Source organism: Aphelocoma coerulescens, chromosome 9, assembly GCF_041296385.1.
Source record: "Aphelocoma coerulescens isolate FSJ_1873_10779 chromosome 9, UR_Acoe_1.0, whole genome shotgun sequence".
Taxonomy (NCBI): Eukaryota; Metazoa; Chordata; class Aves; order Passeriformes; family Corvidae; genus Aphelocoma; species Aphelocoma coerulescens.
Window position 1 is genome coordinate 15732910 of NC_091023.1, and position 27045 is coordinate 15759954.

At 46.8% G+C, this 27045-nt stretch overlaps 1 protein-coding gene across 6 annotated transcripts in view; it reads right to left on the minus strand.

Annotated features, from left to right (window-relative positions):
• Nucleotides 1-1258: 1258 nt before the first annotated feature.
• The window catches only part of IL1RAP (interleukin 1 receptor accessory protein), a 50061-nt gene continuing 24274 nt past the window's right edge, over nt 1259-27045 (minus strand). Inside the window, exons 1-10 of one of the 6 annotated variants that reach the window (XM_069024361.1) lie at nt 24418-24439; nt 22296-22581; nt 21361-21553; nt 19472-19637; nt 18474-18545; nt 17198-17327; nt 16136-16284; nt 13399-13548; nt 12399-12542; nt 1259-2276 (exon numbers count right to left, since the gene is read on the minus strand). In XM_069024361.1, coding sequence (XP_068880462.1) covers nt 1552-2276; nt 12399-12542; nt 13399-13548; nt 16136-16284; nt 17198-17327; nt 18474-18545; nt 19472-19637; nt 21361-21553; nt 22296-22581; nt 24418-24439 — 2037 coding nt within the window. In that variant the 3' untranslated portion in view covers nt 1259-1551. The other 5 variants (XM_069024363.1, XM_069024362.1, XM_069024364.1 and 2 more) reach the window with 5 other exon arrangements.

Genomic DNA, 27045 nt, shown 5'->3' on the forward strand with positions numbered 1-27045 from the left:
GGTTTCTATTTCTCAGTCGGTTGCAGCAGGCTGTTAGGATTCAGCTCACAGAGACTTGTAACAGGAGAGCTGTCAGCTGTGCTTGATCTCAGAAGGAAAGGATCAAAAAAGCCAGGGCAATACTGAGGAAGAGGGTCTGCTGAGGGAAGGGAAGTGATACGTGAATTATAACGGGACTTCAGCACTGTTAAAATGGGTGAGATATGGCCCCCTCCTTCCTCACAGCTCCAGCAAGTTCACCTGAGGCCATCAGATAAGGGTCCTGGGGGCTACCAGACCCTGTACCCCAAGGGCTCAGATCATATTTTCAAGGCAGAAGAAAAATAATTACCTGTCAACCTGATAGGCAATTACGAGACTGACCAGAGTGGTGAAGGAGACCTTTTTTTGGTCTCAGGGAAAGAAAACAAATGCAGTGTATTACCAGGTCTGTCATGCCAGAGCATCAGCTGAAGGTGAGCAGCTGACTCCCAGGATTAGCACCCTTCCTCAGTGGGGAGAGAAATCCTTACACAATGTGGAATGAGACAAATGAAGTTTTCATTGCAGGAGAAGAGTAGGAAACACTGCTGACAGCCATCTCGATGGACTGATGAAACAGCAGCCCCAGGGAGACTGTTCAAAGGCTCTTTTTTGGTTATTTAATCAAGTGTGGTTGAGTTTTGACCCCTCGGCTTCAGCGCCGGAGGTTTTCTGTGAGCGTTTGAGGTCTTGCTCCTATCCCTGAGCTCACTGACTACTCAGAGAATTTTTTTAATCATATTTCCCTAGATTTGTAATGGTTTTCTTTCCTGCTGCGTGGAAGGCCACTCAACTGACAGAACAAATTCATCATAACGGTGAAGCCAGGATGGGGACCAAGCCCAGGAGCACACTGCAAGCTCTGGAAGCAGGAGGGGACCCCAGCCAGCTTGGGCAAACCGTATCCCTCGGCACTGCCTGGTGAACAGTGCTCCAGCATTTACCAGTTCCTATGGAACTTTTTACAACAGCAGGTTAAAGAAATCAATTTTATTTTGAGAGGAAGGGCTTGTCTTAAAACTGTTGAGCAAGTTCTTTTAGAACACAGTGGATAACTGCAGTGGCAGGGGCTCCCATTACCCTCATTAGCAAAGTTTTAGCCTTTGCACAATGCAGGCTTGCTCCCCTTTCTCCAGAGGTTACTGCCAGCAGGATGGCTTCTCCCCACTCCCTCCCTCCCGAGCCCCAGCTGGGGACCTGCCCTCCCACACTGGACACCAGCAGCAGCCCTGCCACAAACACAGCCACGGTGTGGGAAAAGCAACGCCAGAGAAACACGTTTTCAGCTCCACTTTGCAATTTAAATTCAGGAGAAGCACCCGGGCAGGAAGCCCCCAGCTGCTGCTCTGTGCATGGCTGCAGGTCCCTGGCCCAGGTCACCAGCAGTGATACTGCTGCAGTCCTCCATGGAGGCATGGGACTGACACTTCATGGCACCGTGCCAGCCTGTGGCACGGTAAAAACATCCTGTCTGAGGCTGCAGCGAGTTTCTTTCATTGGCCCAGCACCAGCAGTGCTTCAGCCTATGGGTTAGAGCACGTAGAAGTCATTGTTGTTCGACAGGTCACTGTAATGGCAGAGGGCAAGAGCGGGGGCCTGTGCCGGTGGGGGCTCGGCTCGACCCCTGCCCTGAAGCCCCTGTGCCGGGGGCCTGCCCGAGCCCGGGTTGCAGAGATGACTGTCCCACCTGGGCTCAGCCACGGCCTGGTGCTTGTGCTTGAGTCTGCTGCTGCCATTGCAGTAGGTCCCACAACACCGGCACGTCAGGAAGCGCTTGGCTCGGTGTTTGGCCTTTGACTCGGAGGCCGAGGCCGTCCCTCCGTGAGTGAGAGTCACAGGTGTGGCACCCCGTGGGTCGGGCTGCCCTTTCAAGCGGCTCCTTCTCCTCTGGATGGGGTCCAGGCTGATGTCCGACTGCGAGGAGCAGCTCTCATTCCAGCCAGTGCTGGCGCTCAGGCTGCGCAGGGGCAGCGCGAGCCGCAATGCCTTCCAGAACTGGGAGCCGGAGCGCTTGGACTTCTCCCCCTTCCAGGTGACGAAGGAGACAGATTCCTTCAGCTGGAGGATGCTGGGGTGGGTGCACTGCAGTGGCCTGTACTCCACCACGATGAGCTTGGTGGCTATGGCGTTCTGGCACATGATGCCCAGCTTGAACTCTAGGAGGCTGATGCTCTTCTCTGTCAAGTAATCAGGACTCAGGACCACGATCATCCTGCGGCTCCTCTGAATGAAGTCAAACACGGCTTCAGTGGTATCTAAGAGGACAAGGGCAGAGGAATTGGAGTGCACAAGGAGAAGGGAGCGGGGAGAGAAAAGCTAAGGAAGCTGCTTGGTGGCATACCTGCACAGATTCCTCTTCCCACAGAGGGAAACCTGGCACGAGCCCTGTAACTTTTTACTTGCCCACACTCCTGTTGGCAGCATTTTTGCTGTGCAGTGGGTTTTTGAGATGGCTGAGGCAGTAAATGAGAAGCTAGGATATGCCATGACTGTACTCTGACTTCTGCCCTGCACAGCATCAGTCCTGCCCAGGGAAGTGCAGGCGTTTGATAAAGGGTGGTTCTTATTTGGGAACCACCTGCACACAGCTTGAGCAGCCCTTTGCATCAGGGGATCAAAGCAATCATCTCATCCTGCCACAGATCGAACTGCAGGGGCTGACCCACCTCCCCCTGTCATGCTCTCTCATCTTTTAAGTACAAACCTCCAAATTTAGAAAGCAAAACTGTCAGCCTTAAACCCCTCCACCAGCTCCCCTAGGCATCATGGGGGTTGGAAACACTGTCCTTCAAAGCATTTCTTGGGATTAATTGCAAGTTGTAAAGCTCAGCAAGAAGCTTAGCTGGAATGGTGCCAGGCAAGAGCAGCATCTCTTTTATTATAAATTTCAAAAAGCAGCAAACCTTAAGGATGTCCTTGGACTTCTACCTGTGGCTCAGGATGCAGAAAGCATATTGAAGGTGTTGTGGCTAAAGGGTGAGCAGTGGAAAGGATGGGAATTATAGGGCTGTGGCAGTGAGCAAATTAACAAAAGCTGAGTAATAGAACAGTAAAAACTTTTTAAAACCCATACGCTTACTAAGTGCTGGTGCCTGAGATGAGAGGGGACCCAAGGACAAGTTGGTGTTCAAGCAGGACAAGGATCATTACAGTAAGAGCTCTTGCACATTCAGAGTGAAAAATCTACCTCTAGGAATGTCTTTCAAAGAGCTCTTCTGCTTCCCTTCCATTTCACACTGCTAAAGCCTTCATTCCTCAGGCTGGAGACTCTCCTCTCTCCCTGACAGTGGAACACTGGTCTTTTATATGAATAAAAATACTGCTCCTTCCCTGCAATGGCAATGCCTCTTATTCTGCCAGCACTTGGCTGTCTCTTATCTCACAGCAGAAGGTGCACTGGATGCACCTTATTTTAATATTGTACAGAGCAATACTTTTCAAAGAAGTATGACCAGCTGTAAAACTCATTGTCACTAGATTATTTGGAGACCAAGATAGGAAAAATGATCATACAGTAATATCCTAATGGAGAAAGTACAGCACTGTTTAGTTAACAAAATACTGGAATTAAAATCAAATTATTTTGAGAGTTTTTTTCTTGTATATGAAGTTTGGGGGGATTTTTATCCCCAACACACACAGGAAAACACTGGTTCATTGAAACCAAAAGTAGATGATAGTCTGTTCTGTCAGGATTGTCACTTACCACCATCACACGTTTTTATCACCCTATTTCAAAGGCATAAAAAATTGGCAGCAATCTCCAATTTACTAAGTCCAGACCTCATTCAAACTTTTCTACAAGTGATTGAAATCTATTTTGAAAACAGCCAGGCTTCAACAGTTTGTGAAAGAAAAAGCTCTTCTGCTGGTTTGAAAGGTCTCTTTTTGAAACTGGAATCACAGAACCACAGCAAAATATAAGCAGGAGCTGCCCCTGGGAGGTCATCTATTCTACCTGCCTGCTCAAAAAGCCCAGGTTCAATTAACATGACTGACTCTGATGCTGCTGAAATGAAATGTTTTGATTGAGGTGACAGTGCTGGTTTTCTTTTATCAATTTTGAATTTAAAACACTTTTTGAGACTTTTTTTTTTTGTGGGGAAAACGCTCAAATTTCCAAAGATATATTTGATTTCTGAGAATGGGATGCATTTAGATTTGGCTGACCAGGATACTTAGGGATGTTCAGTTTGTAATGTTTACCCAGCTCATGAAAAATCCTGAGCAGGGACTTCACAGTGTGCAGGTAAGATCTTCCCTCCCAGCGAAACAGCACTGGATGGGACAGGCAGCAGTAACACTGCAGGGACTTGGGGATTCAACACTCTTGGTTATCTGCTTTACACTAAAAAACCTTCCATCTTTACCTAATGCTTGCAAAAGACACTACGTATTTTTACTGGTTTACTTGTGTCTCCCCAATGCACCCCAAAGATGTAAGAGAGATTGTAAGGATTATGGTCACAGATCCCATACCCACAGACCTCAAATCCATAGATTGTCACAGGTACTCATTTTGCTAGTGGTCTGGAAGTGCTGGGCTCTCTCTCAACTTACCTGGCAAACATGGGAAACATGGGAAATGGGCAAGAAAGTGACTTGGATGAGAAAACATGAAGCCGACTGAACCTAAAAAGTGATGGGCAAAGTAGCCTGAGTGAGTTTGATTACTGTGGTTTGGGCAGATTTCTAAGATTCTGATCTTTAAAGCAAAGAGATTATGTTTCCTTCCCATCTTTCTGTCTTGTGATTGCCAAGTGAGCACTCTTCAGATCAGAGACTTTCTCTCTGTGTGTGTCCACTGCTGTGAGACATCTGAATGCTGTGTGTCACCGTGTTTCTGCTTGGATGGCTCTGGGAGCTCAGGAGCCTCTGCAGGCACAGCATGAAGCAGCCAGGAAAATGTCCCGTTCCAAGGAGGAGCCCCAAATGGTCCTGACGCCTGGACTACACACAGTCATCTTTCTTTAACAGCATTTTGCAGATGTAATGGGAAGATGGTACTTATGAGAAATGCACAAGGACTGAAATGCAAAAATGAAAATGTTTTATTGAAAAGCAAAATAAAATAATACTGACACTTCACAGACCAAATCACACATAGGCAAAAACATACAGAAAAGGGAAAAGTCTGGAACAGCTGTACAACATCAAACAGCACGAGGAAGGAAGGTATTTTTTCCAATTTGTGCCACGCTGTTGCCCCATGAAATAACAATGATGAACTTTTCATAAGCTGCATATTGATAAATGTTAGGTTAGAGCACAGAAACTCAAATGAATCAACTGATTCAGACAGATGCTGTGACAGAATCCCACAATGGAAACCGCTTGTGGCATAGAATGAAATGACAGGCGTATCTGAGGTGCTTGCAGATCTGCTTTACAGTTGGGACTGGGCTTTACCCCTGGCCTGACAGATCCCAGCAAAGCCAGTGGTAAAGCTCGCAGGTGAGTGGAACCTGCTCCAGGACTATTTCTTCCACACTGCTCCCTCTGACCTCTCAGACCCCTTCCAAACCATCACACCTTTCTCCTTGTGGGTGCTCTGCTGATGTCTCTCAGTAATCCTATTCTGGGGTTGCAATGACACCAAAGGCTACTGCAGTGTATGCCTGAGAAAGTCCAGGTCTATTAATTATTTGGAAAACTCTTTCAATAAAAGCAGAAAAAATACATGAGGTGGATTTACCTTCCTAAAATGATCAGACTTACTAAAACATCAGCAGAAGTTTGTGGGGAATGCCCAGCCACTGCCCTGGAGGGACGTCTGCTGAGATAAGATTGCCTAAACCTCCCAGCAGAACTCCCCTGGAAAGGGAGCTACTCTTAGTTATGGTAAGACAAACCCAGAATCCTCTGGGAGACCCTATGGAGATCCTTTGTAGCCCATTGGCCTTTACCCTCTGATACCCACCCCCTGTATCCCTATAAAGCCCCTGCCCCTGTGAGGGCAGAGAGAGCCCGTCCCTGGCCTCCCCTTGGCTGGAGTACGGACCAATAAAGCTACCTTGTGTGGAACAGCCACACGAGCCTCTCATCTCTCTCCCTGGTCTGGCTGGGGGCTGCCCTGCAGAGCTGAGCTGAAATCACCAGCTGACAATCACTAAAGAGCTGACAGCCTCTGCAAGGGCCCTCCTGCCAGCAGCTGAGGGAAGAGACCGGGCCTCGGGAAGGCGATTCCTTTTGGGACCATCTCCCTGGACCAGTCACCTCTTCCTGGGTCAGAGCTACTGACCCCTCACCAGCTGTCATAGAAGTTCTCTTGGTAACTCAGCCAAAAGTGAGATGTGATGTAGTGAGGTCTGGGATGTCAATTCAATTTATGAGTATTTTGGAGTCAATTTTTTAAAAATCATGTCGCAATCTAACACAGCTCTGCTTTGGCCTCAGGGCCTTCCCTCTGCCTGCAGATCTGGCAACTGATTACAGGGATGTTTAAAACACAAACAAAAAAGGTGAAGCTGGGCAAAATGACACGGTTGCAATGGGTTCACAAAGCTGAGCATGGGTTTGGGTGCTACCTCTTATAAATGAAGTTTTCTGGAGTGTGGGAAGCAGCTCTGTCCCTCCAAAGACAACCACAGTAGAAAAGCTCATAACAAAACTTTTAAGCACCTCTGAGCAGATGAGGAGCTCCACTGCCTCCAGTGAAGCTGACTGCAATTTTACCTGCTTAAATCAAAGCTTACATGGGGTGGGGAGGATGAAGAAGACAGTAAGAAAGAAGCCCTATCTGTTCCATGTTTGTACAGTGTCCTGGTTCCGGCCAGGACAGGGTTAGTTTTTGCAGTGTCCAGGACACCGAAGTTATTCTACAACACCTCACATTTGCGGTGGATGGGGGGGGGGGGGGGAAGGGGGTCTCTTTTAGGGAGAAAGGGTCCCTTCTGGGCCAGCACAGCATGGCAGAGGGAGCAGCCAGGTATTGTCTATTGTTGGGGTTTTTTCCATGTGAATCATTTACTTCTTGTACCCTCTGTCATCAGTATTGTTGCTGTTACTGTTCATTTTCTTATCTCATTGCTGTTTCCAGTAAATTTTTCTTTTCCTACAGCAGGATCTTTACCTTTTGTGCCTCCAATTCTCCTCTCCTGCCCTCTGCAGGGGGAGGGAGATGGGGAAAATGAGGGGCACATGGATTTATGGGGAGCACTGAATTGTGCAGTACCATTCCTAAACACGACATACAGCACCTGACCAAGGGCAGAGGGGGGCTGTAGCTCCCTGCAGCCCTGGAATAACATTATTAATCATAAAATGCTAAGGGCAAAAGGTTTCCCTGACACCAGGATTCAGTACCACACCTTTAAGGCTGAGCTTTTTACTGGGATGCCCGCAAAGCTCCCAGCTCAGCTGGGTGAATAGTGCATAGACTCCAAATTGTAGTGCTTTTATAGTGCCATTATGAATCCTTATGCTTCACCCACTGGACACCAACAGAGCAAATGCATGAGTCAAAGGTGACTCAGGAGCAACCACCATCAGTCAAAGGTGACTCAGGAGCAACCACCATCAATAAAAATAAGCATGCACTTGGTGTGTGTAATACTGAACTCCACAATGAAGTGGGCAGGTCCTTGCACTGGGAACTACAGGAGTATGGAGACACCCCCAGAGCTTGTAGTTTTATTTGAAAATATTGTGAACCATAGCACATGTCAATGCCAGTCAAAAGCACTTACTGTGCTTTGGTTTGTCCTACAAGGGAAAGGAAACTCCCCTCCTCAGCATGAACTGTGTGATGGGGGTTAACTCACCACGCCCTCTCCTGCTGAAGCAAGGACAGCTACACAGCCGGTTTTTGTGTTTCCATTTTGTGCGAATGTTGCAAAAGCTGAGATACACCCTCTGTTCTGCAGCTCTGGGCTGGAAACCAGATGGGGGGGGAGACTTGCTTTGTAAAGCCAAAGCTAGTTTAAACCTAAACCCTGAATTAGAAATGGCAACGTTGTTCACAACCAGGCAGACAGGACAGAGTCTTCATAAAATCATAGAATAATTTGGGTTGGGAAGAACCTTTAAAGGCCAACCCCCCCTGCAATAAGCAGGGACATATTCAACTGGATCAGGTTGCTCACAGCTTTGTCCAACCTGGCCTTGACTGTTTCCAGGGATGGAGCATCCACCACCTCTCTGAGCAACTTGTGCCAGTCTTCTACCACCCTCATTGTAAAGGAAGACATAGTCTGAATCTACCCTCTTTTAGTTTAAAACCATTACTCCTTGTCCCATTGCAAAAGGCCCTGCTTAAAAGTCGGTCCCCACTTTTCTTATAAGCCCCTTTTAAGTATTGAAAGGCCACAATAAGGTCCCCCAGGAGCCTTCTCCAGGGAGAACATCCCCAGTTTTCTCAGCCTGTCCTCATAGTCTTGCCTACATGGACAGAACTAGTAGTTTTTAGTAAGGTCAAATGAGTTTGTAGGGTGTCCTGGTGAGTTGGACTTACATCCAGTGTCATCCCAAAGACCTTGGAAGCACCTTGCACGATGCTTTCCCCCAGCCAGTGGCAGAGACAGTAGGCAGGTTCAGTAGTACATTGGGGTTCCTTGTAGTGCTTGTGAAGTCCCTGAGTTTACGAAGAAACATCTCTCAGACATGCTCCATGGCCTGTACTCATGAGAGATTTCCCTGGATTACAAGCAGCCCTGAAGACTCTGGAGTACTTGTGAGACTGCAGAGTCCCAGAGACTGACCACCTGTTACTAGATGTGCTACAATAAAAATAGCACCCAGTAGAGTTGTGGGGCTTTTTTTAATGCTTCTCTAACAGCCATTTCCCATTGCCAAACTACCTGGATGCATCTGCTTCAAAGGAAATGTAGGGAGCAAAGATGAGGAGCCTCAAGAGTCTACACTCCCTGCAGTGCAGCAGAAGTCTGTGATCCCACAAGTGATTGGGACTACAGACCCGGGACACGCAGGAAACGCTCTGCACTGGAGCTACCTTGCAAACTGGTCCTCAGCCTCTGCAGCAGGGACTGAGGACCAGAAAGGAGTGAAGTCACTCAGGAGAGGAAAGAAGCTCTGTCCTGGATGCTCATGAAGGTCCCATAGGAACTGGATCTAGCAGTACTGGCCATGCTATCACAAGGTACTGGATGTGTTCGCACCTGGATAGCAAACTTAGACCTTAAGCCCAGGGCTTGTGTGGCTGATAACAAGGACATACATTTGCAGAGAGGAGGTGTTTGCATCTTTGGTCTCCCTACTGACAGAGCAATATCAAAGCTGCAGGGAAAACATTACTATCCTCTGAAATGCTCGGGACATGGTCCTTCATGGAAGAAACCCTGAGTTCCTCCCCACCCCCTGGCCTAACTTGTGGATTTTTGGGGTGTGTTTTGGTTTGTTTTCTGATTGTGTCAAACATTTTTCAGGGATATGCATCAACCCATCAAGGCTTAAACTCCGGCTAATTTTTTTCACTGGCATTTCCACCTGCAGCTGCTTCCAGAACCTGCCCTTTGGGAACTTGGATTTCTCGCCTTTCCATTTAATGACATTCAAGGCCGCCTTGGCCTGCTTCAGCTCCTTCACTTTGCTCTTCTTGATGGCTTTGTACTGCACTAGAATGACTTTGATGTTGCCCTTGGAGGCCATATTCTCTAGGCCAGCCTTGAGCTCCAGCAGGGCCTGTGTCCCCTGCAACACGTAGTTGGGGCTTAGGACAACAAGCAGACGTCGGCTTTTCTGGATGAAGCTCAGGGTTTCGTCTGTGACAACTGGGAGAAAGAAACATTGAGGTGGTTAGTGATGTCCAAGAACATGCTGCTGAGCTGCTGCTGTGACACCAGGTGCCTCTTGAAGGGGACAATAAAATCCCTTGGAGGCCCTCTCTAGACTACACTGGTGCTTCCCAACCCTGCAAGTGACTCCAGGTGGGACCTCCTAGACCAGGGCTGGTTCCCACCACCCCATACAGTGAAAACTTCTCCCTCAGCTCCAGACTACCTGTCGATGTATTTCCTCCTTCCCATGCTAACAGAGATAACCAAGAGAGCTACACCTAAAAGTCACTGTACTACACACCAGTGACACCACCCAGTACAATAAGGATGCCTTGTGGCCAAGAGGGCTGCTAATCTCAGGCTCAGATTTAGCTTCCTTCTAGTGAGAGGGGAAAAAGAGGCTCTCTGGAGCAAAGCAGGGAAATTGCCAGCTGAACAACACATGAACTCAAGGGAAAGACTCACCCTGAAGAGGCTTCAGGAAGCCTCAATGTCTATGCTTACATCCTCCTCTGGCAGATGTCCAAAATGACTGGATACTCCCTTCACTCCTCTTGCCACAGTTTCCCCACACAAAATAAATATCTACATCATCCCCAAGTGTCCTCATGGGATAATTTGCTTTGGTAATGCTACCATCCTAACTCCTGTTACTCATCAGTCTGTTCCTGCTGCTGTCATCTATGAAAGCAGATTAGAGCATTTTTAGAACTGACTCTGAGGACTTTTAGTGAAGTGTCCCAAAAATGACACCTTTTGAGCTGGAGACATGTCACGGTAATTGTGGCTCCTCTTTAATTTTCTAACACCTGCAGGTAGACTGTCCTTGGCCACCTTCCTGTAATTAATGTGAAAATCCCTTTTAAGTGTGAATCCCGGCACTTGTACTCTCTGCTGCAGGATCTCCCACACTTCCCTGATAAGGGAACACTCCTGACTGGTCAGAAATTACAATGGAGAGTAAAATAACGCTGACAGACAACTTCATTTAGCTGTCAAACACATTTGATTCGTTTCTGTCAGCTAACTTGTGGGATAATCCATCTCCCACTGTTTCTTCATCAAGGACAACATAACTCTCTACCCATGATTCAGATGCACACTCTGGAGGCATGACACTAGCTGCCAAAAGCTATTTCCTGGCCCGCCGTGTTTTCCTGAGAAGGAGATTAGTCAAATCCTGGCTAAGAAGCGCCGGGGAAGCCCCAGCAGCATTGCAGACGGCAGCGCAGTGACAAACCACGACGGCAGCGCTCCGCAGGGCTGGCGCCTGCTTGAGGCTGGCAGGGACTGAGGAGGGCACAGAGGGGAATGTTTGGGGGTAAGGGTGAAGGACAGAGAGTCCAGGAGAGCTGTGCTGGGAGGAAAATGACACCCTCCAAAATGAACAGGGCATGACACAGCAGAGGGAACAGGAGAGAGATGGACATCTGGTGAAAATGGCTCAGAGCAAACCTGCTCTGAGCCTGACATTGGCATGAAGCAAATTGAGCCTGGAGGGTGCCCTGCCATGTCATTCAGGCCCTCTTCGAGAAGGAACAGCACCAGGATTGCAGCTGTCTACTGAGACATATATATTTATTTACCCTCAAACTTCAAGGTGCTCCTAGATCCTGGCAACAATCTGGGAGACACAGGTAACAGAACCCAGACTGATTCTGCTCCCTTCGTCAGGCACCAGGCTGAGAATCCAGCTGTCCCTCCTGTTCCTTCTCAAAAGGGACCTCAATGGACTTTCTCAGCACAGGTTTTGTCACCAGTGGGGTCCTGAGCCAAAGCCCATGACTTCAAAGTGGGGTGGTCTGCGCTGGCAGAAATTCAGACTTTGAACTTTTAATAGGCATCAGGATCATACAGCCAACCCAGCCTCCAAAAAACTGAAAATCAAGAGTGTTGCCTAGATTTGTGCCCTTGCTGGGGAACTTGTGTGAAGGTATGTGTATCCGGAGAGTTCCACAAACTTCCATTCTTGGTGATTCCCTACCTCCCTGCAGCACACACTGTGTCCAGAACCTTGTATGATTTATCTCAAAACAGTGAAAAAGACTTGATCTTACTGAAGACATGAGTCTCACTACCTGCAACATAGTACTTTTAATAATAGTAGCTTAATTGTATGCCATATTAGACACAAACTCCCTAATTAACGAGGGTGAATGGGATGCACATTATCTTCTCACTGATTTTGGCACCTTCCACTCCTTCCTGAGGCAGACACTCCTGGTTTTTACAAGCATTCACCATTACCCTCTGTGAGCTACCAGTCTGATCCAGTATAACACTTCTCCTGCCTCTTTTCTTCTAGTTTTGACTTTATCCCATTTTTTTAAGGCAGCTCAGAGGGCTTGCATGAAGGTCGGTTGTCCGGCTCCCCATGCTGACATTCCTGCACATCACTCCTGGAGAGAGCAACCGAAACAACCAACCACCATCATCTGCCCACAGCAGCCTTTTTCATGGAGCATCTGCAACACTGTCATGTGAAGCCAAAACATTAGAAGACACCAAAAAGAGTACCTTAACAGTGATGGGGAAAAAAATCCAAGAAATCATCTGGATAGGCTTGTTGCAATCAATGATCAATAACTCAAAGAACAATAAAGAGAGGAGGTGCATGGAGCACAGCCCCTGTGAGATACTCACTTCCCCCAGGGAGGCTGTCTCTGTCGAAGATACACAGCTTGTACCCAAACTCGTTCTCCAGGACTCCCCGCAGTGTCAGCAGCACAAACTCCTCCTCCTCCGCATTGCGCGCATAGGACACGTACACATCGTACTCCTTCCCGTCTGGGCAGCGGGAGCACAGGGAGACACAAACGGCAGAAGGGACACCTGTGACACTGCCCATGCCGGGCCTCTGACTTGCAAGAGAAGCAGCTAGGAAGGCTCACTTGGAGCCCAGGCACTGCAGGTTAAGGCATGTAGATTTCCACAGACCAACCCGCTCTGTCCAGGTGTCTTTTGTCTTTTGACATCTTTGACTTTGCTCCCTCTAGCTGCTGTTTATCCACATGAGCAGTCCCACCAGACAGAGACTTGCACCCTGCCTACACCCTCTGAGAGCTGCCGCACCCCCGTGGCAGGTTCACACCACAAGCTGCAAGGGCTCAAACACCCTCCTCCTCCTCCAGAGGAGGAAATCTCACCTCAGAGTCCCTAGGAATGAACTCCCAGTAACACAGGGAAGCTGTGGAAGAACTGAGGACAGAACGGTGATTTCCACATCCACCCTTTTGGATGCCTTCCCACATTTTAAAGCAGATCGCTCTGGATCAGATCATGAATCCTTACATAGAGTCACCAGGGAAACCCGGGACTTACTGAAACCTGATGACTTACGCTGACAATCTAGATTGGATGACACAGCTAGATCAGCAGGGCAGTGCTCTGGGAACCTGCCATGTCTATGCTCCACCTCTGCAGAGAATAGAGAGAATTTCTTCCTCCTTTCCCCTGAGCCAAAAGCCTGACTCCTCTTACTCTAAAATGACCCACACAACTGCATGTAGGTAGAGAAATGGAAGGTCAAAACGTCATTATGCTGTGAAGAGGGTTAAAAATAGCTTACAGGAAAAATCCTATATGAAAACAAAGGGCCTGGCCTGCAGCAGGATGAATAAATGAAAGCTCTTTAACTCCTTACCTAGAATAGTTTCATCTGTCCCAAAATGAGCCCGATAGAAGAGGACCATTTCAAGCCAATACACATGATAGATGACTATGAGCACCACAACGAGCAGGATGGTTGCCCCCAGACCACAGGCCAGCTCCACGGTGTACTTGGGTGCTACAACTGAGGACAAAAATAAACAGGGGGTCAGGTTTAAATAACAGGTTGGGCTTTCAGCTAGGCAGGAACAAACTTGTGTCACACACAGCCAAACACCACAGAGGAACAGCCAGGAGCCAAGGTGACCCTTCAGAGTAAGGTGGCCAAGCCAAGGCTTTTCTGGCAGGACTCATGATGGCTGGCCACCCTGGAGCCCCATTCTGGGTTATTAGGTCTGGTTATGCTGGCAGAGCAAATCCATAGCACAGGCTGGACTTCTGTCTCTGAGCGAGGCCCTGGGAGCAGCCAGTGGTAGAATGACCTGTTGGTGGAAGAAACCTGCACAATCCAAAGCCAGAAGAGGAACATGACCTTCTCAGCAGTATCAGCAAACTCTTGGGGCAACACAACAGTCGGCGTATGAATGCGAGGCTCACAAGCTGAGAGCAAAATGAATCTGTTTATTGCAGAGCTAAGACAGCACTTATACACTCAGTGTGCACTTATACACTCAGTGTGAGAATCTCTGCTCAGCCCTTCGCACACAACCCGGCTGCAGGCCTGTAATAAATCCGTCGGCCTGACAGTTTGTTCGTTTCCTCAAGGTCTGCAGGCTTCAAAGAAAACGGGACGCCTTTCCTGTTCTCAGATAGTGTGTAATCTACTTTCTTCTGTGCTTCCCAGGAATTTTATGCAGTGTCAGGCTTGCTTCTTTCTCACACACAACTGCTCTGACTTCTAAGAAATCCAGGTAAAGCATCTGCATCAAAATAAAGGCAATGGTTACCATGCTCCCTCCCTATCAAACACACAGGTCTTGTGGCTTGTCCCAGACTGACACCCAGGATATAACTAGCCATGGCCTGACTGTTTTCTACCATGAAAGAAGAATCAAAGTTCCTTACAGAAAAGCTGAAATGCTTGCAAACAAACAGGACAACCTGTGGGCATCAAGCCAGAATATCATAGGCCCCCTCCAGCTTATACACTGTCTGTCACACCATTGCTGTTTCTTTGTACTAAGGACAGAAAATTTCTAACTGTGTCCCTGGGCAACTCTGTTGGTGGCAGTTGATGTGCACACTGGCAAACTGCACAATAAAAGAACAAAAGGGAGTGGAAACACCACCACATTCCAATATTTAATACATTTCTAATAAAACTGAATTACAAAATCGAAAATGGAAGGAATTTATCAATGTTCATTAGGTGATGAGCAGCAGAAGTACATGAGAAGGAGAGGGACATCATCCAGGAAAAAGCAAGAAATGTACATGACCTAATGTAATGAAAGAATTAGAGCCAACATATAGAGCCACTTGCTAAAAACTGGAAGGCAGGTCCTGAGGGGTTAGGTTCTGGCATGCCTGATGCTCTCATGGGATGTACAGTGGGATGGGCTGCAGAGAGCTTAGCCTAAGGTTCTCTGCCAGCAGCAGCTAGAGATGGTTCTTGGATTTTGCTGTGGAACAGAGCAGGAAGAAGGAGTGATGGATAACCATGTCTGCTCAGACCAAATCCAGTCAACTAACCAAGGGGAGGAAGATGTGGGGAGGAAGAGGGAGGATCAGTTCACTAGAAACCAGTATTTAGGCACTGTTATATAGAGAAAGAATGTGAGTATTTCAGATTCACTTCTGCTACATGTACAAATATTATCACCCCAGAAGAATTACATACGGAGTATGAACACACTGGCAGATGGTTTCAGCTTTTCTCAGTTATGTGTTTGGTCTATTGTTCCTTCCTAACAATCCAGAAAAGGTTTGTCTCAGAGGAATGAGACTAAAAAAGGAGGACAAGTTACCAAGAAGAAAAAGATCTTCCAGTGACGATCCCCATGAGCCTTCCCGCGCTTGTAATGCAGAGTAGAGGGAAGAAGGTGTGTGGCATGAGCTACACAAGGCATGGCAGCATTTCTTGTGGGAGAGGGGATGTCTGACTTAGAGTAAAAGCATGTGTTGAAGCTCTAGATGAGGTTGATAAGGAGGCAGAAAAATCCACCTTAATCAGAAAGCCTCCCATAGCTTTTATTACTGGGAGGGGGGTCTGGGAAACAAGAACAAAATCTGTGATGAAAAAAAGATGTAGGAAAAAGCCCACAGAAGAGAGCTGAATCGGTCTATACCATCCATGCTGAGGTGGCTGTATCTAGATTGCATCATCATGACAGCAAGGAATAAAACCACAGAGCATCATGGTGTGACTGTCTCACTCCCTGAGCAATGCCAGCGAGTACAGTCTGTCTTCTGCAGGATGCCAACTAGCTATTGTGTCACGCAATCAAGTAACCTGAAATAATTTCAAGCTGCCTGTCCCCTCAGCTCTGCTTCAGCTGCGGTACATGGATGGGGAGAGGACAACAGATCTGTCCACCCCTCTCTCTCCCCAGGCACTTGCCTATGGAAGGGCCCTTTGTTCCCTTGCCTCCAAGAAGAGGTGCAGTATGACAGCAATAAACCAGCAGTGCCCACAGAACAGACTGTGTGAGACAAAAAGGCCTGATGGAATTCTTTGCTCCCTTACTGTTTTGCAGGGCAAGCCTCAAGGCAGGAGCAAGAGCCCCCCTGAGCACGCCTCGGTGCACACCCCTGCTCTGCAGGTGCCGTACCTTTCATGCGCACTATGGCCTGGCTGTGCTCCTCGCCTTTGGCATTCCTGGCATAGCAAGTGTAGTTCCGCTTCAGGTCCTCTGCTGTGGCTTTTGCAACTGTTAGAGTCCTTATCAGAGTTTTGTCTTCGAAATCTCTAGTAATTTCACTGTAAGAGCAAAATTAGAGCATTACACATGTGAAAGTGCAGCAAGTTTTTAGCGACAGATATTCCTTTCCCCGATATAACCTCTTTCTTTAAAAAGACCAAAACACATAAACTGATATTTATAAATCAATATACACTTCAGCCTTTAATACAGCTGCAGCTATTCCTTTATCTGATTTTCCTTAATATTTATTTTACCACTCATAATTTTCTCATTGCAGCTGTGCCACATTGCCTTTTAGAGGAAATGGAAGTTCTTGCCTATAAACAAGAAGATCTCATGAACTCAAGATTCAGAGCTCACGTCACATTCTCTATGCAGTCCTGGATGAGTCACTTTGTCTCTCTCTGCCTGAATTGACCATCTGCAAAATGGGGATACAGTATTTCCTTTTGCCTTTCCTTTTCCTACATTGGTTTGCAAATCAACTGGGGCAGTGACTGCCTTCCACTTGTAATTCAGCATCCAGCAAATGGGACTTTGATCCTCATTTGAGTTCTTTATGTGATTGAACCTCTATTCTTCCTAATCAATACTATGTTTAATATTACATTTTTGTTTTCAGCTTCTGTTTTTCTGAAACACTTTTATCCCTTATGCTATTTGGGAACACTCCTCTAAATAGAATTGTCTGCCCCTGTTTTGTGAGTCCCACAACAGCACCACCTATTGGCATCACTACCAGGACCTGAACAAATGATGATGCGAACTGGTTAACGAAGCTCTCTCAAACTAATCCATAAGATAAGACACAGGAGGCCCCCTCCTTGGAGCTCCTGGTGCTCATCACAGCATGGTGCAAACACAGGGGCTTCTGATTAACAGGGAGACTCCACACTCTATTAGGATTGTCACATGCCTGTACCCACACAGGAGCCAGAGATACAAATGAAGGTTCACATTATGTGTTACCTTTGTGTGACTTTTATCTTGGGGTCTGTGATGTCATCTGTGTTTTTCCCATCTATGGTCCACCACACCTCAGTCCGGGAGTCCTTCAGGAATGTGAAGAAAACCTCACAGGGCAGGATAAGGTCATCACCTGCAAAGAAAGGACCATCATCTCCTAGGAAAAAAGGTACTGCAGAGCAGGAACAGCACCAGGCTTACTTTTGTGCTGTCCAAAACCTAACCAGCCTGAGCTCTGCCTCCCTGCAGGAAGGAATGAGGCCAACATCCACTTTCTGACATAAACTGTAATAACAGCTTAGCATCCCTGGACATGATGATTTGTGACAGACAGATAAACTGAAAAAAATATCCTGCCTTCTCAAATGTGTTACAAATTCCTTGACTGCACCAAGTGACCCACCCAAAGGGACATGCTCCATGCCAACCACATCCTTGGAAAGCTAGGCAGTGTTAATCAAACCCACTACACAGGGGACAGATGCCATAAAGCTCCATAAAAGCATTTTGGTTTGGAAATACTTCTGGAATTTGACTTCTGCTTAAGATCAGACTTGGGAGTGTGAATATCTTTGTGATCAGCCTGTAAGTGATTTTATCTTCCAGAGGACTATGCATGAAATCTCACCTTGTGAGCCAAAAGAGCTGTTCTTTAAAGTGAAGACTCTGGTGCTAATCATCATCATTGCCACCACATTTATTACAGCAATGTAATGGGACACAATCCATTTGATATAGGGAATTGCTCCAAAAAGCTATTAGGCAAAACTGATGGTGTGGGGGAAGGGGTGAGGGAAAGGGTGTGGTACCCCACTACCCAGTGCTGCGAGGTCAGCAGAAGGAGAGCTGTCATTAATTAGGAAGTCATCAGCCAAAAAAAGGGAGAGATGAGCAAGAACTGGCTAGAAGGCTGAAGCCACTCTAGGGGTGAATGAGGGAGGATGGGAGCACACCACAGCCAGGGCCAGGGCTGAGACAAGGTCCTACAGGAATTCTCCTAAGCAGCTGGGTGTCCCCATTTCATCTGCTTCTGCAGCTGCAGTTCTGTATCTCCGTGCCTGAATATCTGTCTTTATTTGTGCTTGCAAAAAATCAACTTTTAAAGCTGTGCTCTCCTATTCTGGCATCAAGAACTGGCATCCCACACTGTCTACCAGGCAACTCATGGCAGCTCGTGTGCTCTGCGAGGGAAAGCAGCGGGGATGCAGGGGCAGGGGAGAGCTTTGTGCCTGGCTGGGTCTCCCTGTCCCACTGCCAGGCTGCGAGTGTTGGACTTTACCTGCTTCCAGTTCGTACAAAACTTTCTCATTTGGAGAGGTGAACTGTGGTGGCAAGGCCTTGTTTGGAGATCCTGCAGGAGACAACAGAGAGCCCCCCATGGGGACCCACACTTCATGAAAACCTGGAATCCTTGCAGCCTCACTCCCAATGCCCTCACACCACACCGCACATTCCCCAATCTAACTCGTGATGCTTTCCTGCTGCAGAGTTCCATGCACACACAAATCAAATCCTAGTCCCCAAACTGAGGGCCAGATCCAGATTTGGAGGATCCTCCAAAGTTTAGGTAAGCTAGTTTGGGCCTCTCACATCAGAAGAGCTCCATACCCCTCTCATCTCCCTCAAGGCATAACCTGCACCAGTTTCTTTTTACTGCTGCTTCTAAAAAACAAAATACAAACATCATTTCCTGTCACATATATTTATTTCATCTCTTAAATCAGATGTTCCCATGGAACTCAGGATGTATCCTACAGCTCACTAGGTTTTTCAACTCTACAATTCCCTGGCAGGTGTGGGACAGACACATCCAAGCAGTGGGTACCTGGAGCTCTGCCTGGCTGATTAACAGTCTCAACCCCAGCAAAAATGGCTTTGAGGTTCCAAGAAGATCGAGACAAGTTGGCTATAAAGTGACAATCCCACAAACAAGGACAAGCAAAGGGCAGGGGAGACCACGAGCAGGAGTGCCAGGGTTATGCATTCACATGCCAGCAGAGGGTACCCCTGGCCATCTCATGGGCTGAACCTCAACAGCCTGAGCCTGGCCACTCTCTGTGTTGGGGGTATTTGACATGGTGGTGGGAGAGACCTCTACTGCAGTATGTTCTGGGCAGTCACACAAGTCTGACCCCAGCAAGAAAAAATACACCAGGTCAGTTGGGTAATGCAGATTGAATACAACCACAAATGGATCCTGCAACAAACTCTTCCAGCTGTTTTTACCACTTCTGCAGTTATCCACATGCATTTTACTCATTTTAAAGTCATTCTTACCCACCACCTTCATCTTTATGGTTCTGGTGAGATTATAGGTTCTTCCATGGTCCTTGAATGTCACAATACAAGTGTAATTCCCTTTATATGCACTGCGGACAATGCCAATGACAAGCTTGGGCCCTTGGGGATATCTCTCATAGAAGTTATCCACCGAGTTGCAGTTCTGGAGTCAGGCAGAAAAACACTTGAGTTTGGGATTCAAAAGTACAGATACCGGTTTAAATGCTACTACAAAGATCTGATTTTAAACTGTTAATATGACACTTGGGATCATGATGTAGGTCAGCCCTAAATACCATGAACTTTGAGCATGCTGGAATATAGACTGCTATGTTCACCTTGAAAATGAAGGGATGAAGCAGATCACCCTAACAGCTTTATCCCACTTTAAACACAGACAGTTTTACAAAAAAAAGATCTCTCATCCAGAAGTACCTTGGCAATCAAAGTGAGCACCTCAGCAGAGTGAAGAATAAAAGTAAAAAGTGACAAGAAGAAAACGATGACATATTCACAAATGGATACTAAGACTAAAGGACATGTACCCTGTTGATGTCCATCTTTTGGGACTAATCAAGCTCTCCTGGCTGAATTCAGCTGAGGATGAGGCCCCAGAGTTTGCAAATAGCAAATGAGAATCAGTAGTACATAAACCTTAATAACTCCTCTCTTTCTGTCAGGTGAGGCAGAAAAACTCTGCCAAAATACCAAGCTGGAGATCCCTTTTCAGAAAGAGGTTATGCAGATACCATCTTGATTGTCATAAAGCCCAAAGATGTGCACATTTTCTAAGAGATTATTTTTGAATGGTACATTTCCAAATCAGATACATCCTAATGGGGTAGTTTAAGACAGGGGTCATATACCATTTTTAATGATTTTTATTAGGCATGGGATGACTTGCTGCCTGAAAAATTACTTCCAAGGGGCTTTTTGTTTCATTCTGCTAATTGATTGCCGAGATGTGAATTTCAATGAACAATACAAGTAAAGCATTTAAACTACTGGAGTGAAACAGCCCCTCTTGATACAAGAGGAAGTTTTTCCTGCACGGTTTTAGGGGTGGGGTTTTTCTTTTGGGTCTCTTAAAGTTTTTTTTTTAATCAGCAGATACATTTGTTGACAACTTCCTTTATTATTAAATTCACTTATACAAAATGTTCTAACTAGAATTACAAAAGCACTTTATAGGATGTTATTAAAGAATTTATTCCCATATCTCTCTGACTTTATATCCCCTGAGACTTCTTATTCTCTACTGACTAAAGGCATCCACCTAGAGAGAAGGGGTGAGATCAAATTTAATATAATTGAGCAGTAATTCTGTAGGCAAGAGCCTGAGCATGGCTGGAGACAGCCTGATCATCAGAAAAGTATGAAGGGTGGAGTAGAGATGTCTCAGTCTTTAGAAAAGAGGTTTGCTAACTGTGTCAAACAGGACACCCATTGTCCTTGCAGAGCCTGATGTACAACTTCACTTGCTGACCTCAGAGGATTTTGGAAAGGATGCAATTTTCATTAATCGGTAGGTTTTTTTAAAGAAGAGGGAATATGAATGACAGTTTCCTTTACAGGGAATTGAGAGGCTCACACAGCAGGTCAGGCACGCTGCCCATAACTGAACTGAGCCACCTAAATCCCTCCTAGGAGTATTTTTCACTTGTGCGCGCTGGTCAAAAAAGCTTCAGTGTTAGCTCTCAGTTCCTTTCCAAGAGCAGTTTTACCCTTGAACTCAATGGAAGCAAACCTCTTGAAATTAGTAAAGCTTCATTAACAGCATTGTCACTGGGGAGACTCTGAAATGCAGCTCCTTGACTGTCATGCCAACCACTGCTTTTTCACCCACACCACTGCATCCCCCCGCCGCCCAAGTACGTCCTTCTTACCAGGTACCACTTGACAGTTGGTGTCACGCTGGCAGGGTAAAACCCATCAATATCTGGACATGTGATCTTCTGATTGGCGTGCTCCAAGTAGAACATCTCCTCAGCAGGTTTTATGGAATGGCTCACACAAGAGTGCTCATCTTTTGGAACAACCTCCAAAGGAAATGCAACTTTGCTGCAGTAGGTTGTGTTCCTAAGGGTGGATGAGAACAGGGCTGAGTAGTTGAAACTTGTTTACTCCTACAGAAGTGGAATGAAATAAAAATTACATCTGCAATAATGAGCGTCATAGTGCTGATGAGGTATGTAAAGCCTTAGTTAACTCATTTATAAATGGGAAAGAAAACCCCACCAGAGGTGGCCACACAAGCTCAGAAAAGCCTATAAAGATGACTAACAAGCAACATCCACTCCCCTGCTGCTAAAGCAGATCATAAGGTCAAAGACACAGACAAAAGACAACGTGAGGAAGATCAAAAAGAGTTCTTGTGCATAGCAGATGTTATGTTCATTTTGCACCACAGTTAGACACTTTTAATTTCCTCGAAGTCTGAATCTCATGAATCTTTGCCAAATTAGTGTGCAGTCAAAACATTACCTCTGCATCTGGAGCTATTTTTACTCTAGACTTGCAGATCACTTCTTAATGGTGAGCGCCTGTGGATTTTGCCATGGGCTCAGCAATAATATTTTCACGGACACTTGCAGCAAGGAGAGGCACGCTCATTAATGTCTGCAAGGCTCCAAGCATTATTGCCATGTAAATTGGCTCAGCACTGAGTGGTCTTATAATTGTAACATTCTTTTCCTATTAATGCTTATGTAAATGGTTGTCTCCCTACAGAAAGATCTGGTGCTAACAGCATTGTTTCCCCACCTCCATTAAAGTCCTTTGATTGCACTGAAGACGTACAGAAGCTGCAACCACAACCTACCTGAGCATGCAGGTATAATTCCCAGTGTCATTGAGAAGAGCAGGCCAGAACCAAAGGGTGTCTTTATCCTTACTGATGTGATTGTCTGGTAAACGATAATTAATGGGCTCCTCCAGATCCCGGTCCTGTGCGATCCTGTACCAGATCAGGGTTAAGCCAGCAGAGTGGGCTGTGCTATAGTTGTACTTCAAGAAGGTCTCAAAAAGTGGGCATTTGATCTTGGCAGGTTCCCCATCATAAATCTGGATCTGCTTCATGGTGTCCACACCCCAGTCATCGCAGCGCTCTGCAGCCGGAAGAACAAGGTGCCTTAGCTTGCAAGTCTGTGGGAGGAAAACAGTTCTGCCCATGCTCCCCACAGCCCTTGGTCCTGCCCCCATTAAAATCAGAGGCAAAAACCATAGTGTTTTCAATGAAAGCAAACTGGGCTTTTATAAAACAGAGCAAGAACACTGTGTTCATTTCTAGAGAACCTGGAAACTTCTGTTTTCATTTGTACACCTCCTACGTTTCTGCCAAGCTATTCATCTCTCATCAGGACAATAGAATAGGATAGTCCTGCATAAAACTAGACTTCCTAGAGAGCTCCAAGAAAATTTACCACAAAAAAAGTCTTATGTGGGAAGATAAAATTTGGATGACAATAATGCCAGAGGTGTGTGTGCATCCATACACAGTGATAGGGAAGATGAAAATAGATGTGCTGAAATAGGAAGAGAAAAAAAAAACCTCAAACATCAACCTTCCCTTAGAGCTGTGGGTCACTTTCCCTGGCAGAAGAAGCTACACTGTGGGTTCCAGAAGTGAGGACTGTCATGGATTCATGTGACACCTGTGCACACCAGGATAACACAATGAGTACAAGCACTAGTAAGTGACACAGAGAGACTCTTGATAGCAAAGTTTAGGAATGGAGGCTGAGGGGCAGAAGGGACAGTATGGGGGAGGTAGCAGCAAGTTCTCTTGTATTCCCAGGCAGTGCCCAGGTGCAAACCCCAAGCACAGTTCAACAGCCAGTGGCTCAGAGTGGCTCACAGCAGACTTGGACTGACATAGAAACTGGCCAGCATAAGAAAAAGCTGTACAGAGCCTTTCTTTTTCTAATTACTTTTTAGAAAAAATATTCTTGTCATTAGCAAACAGTTTCATGACAAAAAGCACAGTCCAAACCCATTTCTCTTCTGAGGACTCCTCTCCACTTCATTCCTCCTACCCATCAGGATGTCCAAGCAGGCAGGGACTCAGTGCAAGCAAAGCACAGTATCAGGGTGTCAGCAAACCTGAGAGCAACCTGCACTGCTGGAGCCAGCTGAGACACACGGAGGAGCTGCTGTCACTGCACCTCCTGTCTCCCCACACTGACGAGGCAGAGCACAGCATGGCACACTTCCCAGTCCCTCTCTTGTAGCTGCTGGGAGGCATTTGCCAGGGCAGCCTGACGTCTGAGAACCCAAAATGAGTCAAACAGGAGAGGGGTGTGCTGCCTGCAGCAGTCCTTGGGAGCAGTGTCTCAGCACATCACACACAGGCTCCCCAGAGACAACACTGCAAAGCCTCTCACATTTGCAGATACTAGAAGAACTCAGACTGAGAGGAGAAGTAAAATACAATATGCTCTTTGAGACAAATTCTTCTGAATTCTTCTGAACTGACTTCACACGCCCAAAGCAGGATTTCTGGCATTTATTCTTCCCTAAATAGACAGTGGGATGTAGCTTGCCCCCAAATTCCTACTTAATTAAAAAAAAAAGCAGAGATAAACCTTTGAGAAGACAGGCCTGCAGCACTTAAAGGCAATGATGCTAACTCCTGTGGCTCAGCAATGGTTAGTCATGGGCAGGAGGAATCTGGGCCAGTAAGAATAGAAATGTTTTCTGGCGGGTTTACACATAGATGTAAATGCAAGCCGCACTGCTCCTCCTGCAGTATGCCAAACACCCATATGACGGAGTGCTACTTCTGGAGGAAGAGAACGAATTGGGCTAGGAAGAGGCAGTGAAGCTACTCAGAACACAAGCATTTGTTCACAGGAACCCCAAACCCAAATAGCTGGAGAGTGCTCATCATCTAAAAACATATAGATCTTTCAAAACTGCACAGCATCACACACCATGGCTGCTACCACAGCCAGAGCCAAGGCTCATTTTGAAAGACCAAGACTCATTTTGGAAGTCTTACACCATGGGAAGGGGCATAACGACCCATCAGAACCACGATCAGGGCCAACTGGAACCAGCACGCTGCTTTATGCTGGTGGGGCCATAGATTAGGCATGGTCAAGTGCCCTTAGAGTGGTAATAAGACAAATGAGCCTGCAGAGACTGCCTGCTAACTGCATGATAAAGCATGGATTGTTGCTCATGGAGACAGGGCATTTTTTCTGTAAAGAAAGGCTTCCCCTCTGAAAGGAGCAGACCTGGGTCTGTAAATCAGGATGCCCAGGCTCTCTTCCCACCACCTGACTTGTGTCAGCTCTTGGGCTGCATAAAGGCAAATCATCGTTATTACTTCAAATGGCAGGAGTGGGGAGAGAGAAAACTATATAAAACATTACTGTACTGAAATTCTTGGAGTCAAGATCAATGAAATTTGCAATCATGAGCAGCTCTTGCATTTTGCAACAGCCCATAAATCAGCACTGTAAAACTACTTACCCGTTCAACCTGAATGAGTTATTGAAAATAAATACAAGTATTTTATTCTTTTTCTTCCTACATTTCTCTAAAACAATGCCCAGGCCTTGCCTTCTTGGCTTGGGAAGAGGGGACTGTTGCAGTTTTACTGTAAGTGCTGTACCTGGAGAGTTTGTCTCAGAGTTGGCCTGGCTTCAGGGACACTGTCACAGCAAACGGGTGGTGCTAAGGCTCCCCACATGTGCCCTGCCCTGGGGTGCTGCAGGCTCTGAGCTGAACCCCAGACACAGCACATAACTGCTGGTCATGAACAGCTGCACCCAGAGCAAAGGAGCAGCCGTGCAGTGAGAGATCCCAGGCTGTGCCTCCCTCCCAAGACAAGGACTCCTCCTGGCTGCCAGGGCAAAGCCACCCAGCACAACTCTGAGGGCTCAGGGGCCAATGCCATGACCCATCACTCAGGAGAGATGGCAGGAACACCACAGGCTGCAGCAAGATGTCCTTAACACATAAAACAGCGAGGACAGAAGCTGTGGTGCTTTGCACAGCTTCCCTCCTCCCTGTGCCATGCTGACAGTTATACTGCTATTTCTACATTTTGGGGTGTTTTATGCCCGAGATAGCCGGACTCTGCCTGATAAAATGTGCGAGAACTGCAGGGCACCCCTCACACACACCTTTGTGAGCCTCTTCCTCCTCAGCTGTGACAGTGCTCTTCTCCCTGTGACAACAGCAACCTTGCTGTGGTGGCACTTCTGCAGCAGACCCCAGCACATGGGGCAACATGCCCACACACATGCATAAAGTAGAGGGGATACTCACATTATAATTTTATTTGTGTCCAACAGTTCCCCACAACGTTTTGTGCTCCTTCCACTATTGGATACTCAGACCCTACTTGCTGCTAACATCAGCATGCCACTTACTTATATGTCAGTCTAAACTGGAGAAAGCCTGAAAAAAAATGGCATGACTGACCCTTCACTGGCATAAAGCAGTTCCACTGGGAAAAAAATAATATATATACACACACATTGATATATCCTGATTCCAGTAACAATATTTGAAGGAGCACTGCAGAGAGAAGATGCAAGGATCCAGTTCTAATTGTGAGAAACGGCACTAACTTCTATGGTGCTGTGCCAATTTGCAGCAACTCACACTTGTTTTCATTGGCTAAGCCTCAGAAGTGAGTTTCTTCTCTCTTGAAATGTTTCCCACACAAACCAGCTGCTGGAGTTAAGAGCAGCTCCTGATTAAATCAAGTGGGATCAGCATTCATGCTGTGACTCCAAAGGTTTGCTAACAAATGGAAACTAGTGAGGAAATGGAGCTATATCCAACTCTGTGTCTTTTCTGTGCTGCAGCAAATGGAGCACTACACACACACCTGAGGGACACAGTAAAATTCTCTAAAAATACACCAACCCACAAATGCACCTTCCTAGAAATGCCTCTGCAAAATGATTTTGAAAGAAGCCACCTTGTTCTCAGTACCAATCAGGAACACTGCAGATGCCTTGCCCCCTCTTAGTGCTGAATGCTCTGCAACTACACAGTGAGACAGTCTATGACCCATAATACCTACCCAGGACAGACACTGCAGGAAAAAGGCAAGAAATGGTCCTCTTCACACAGCCCTGCTTAGGAAAAGGAGTGAGGATCATACAGGCTAGAGGGAGGCAGCATGGCAGAAGGAAACACTCAGAACTGGAAGAGAAACTGCAGGCAGGGCAGAAGTGTGAGGATAAGGATGCCCACCTTGATTTCATGTGCCTTCAGGGGCCTGCCTTGCATACAGACTGGGACCGTGCAGTGGCAGCAGGACACGAAGCCATTAGTGCTGCCAGCTGAATGATCCCTGCTCTTCACACCACTTCAGCTGAGGCATCAGATGGGGCTGCACTATCATAGGATGATTTGGGTTGGAAGGAACCTTAAAAATCACCCAGTTCCAACACCCCTGGTGTGGGTGCACAGACATCTCCCTCTAGACCACGTTGCTGAAAGACCCATCTTACCTGGCCTTGAACACTTCCAGGGATAGGGCATCCACAGCTTTTCTGGGTATCCTCACCACCCTTACAGCAAAGACTTTCTTCCTAGTATCAAATCTA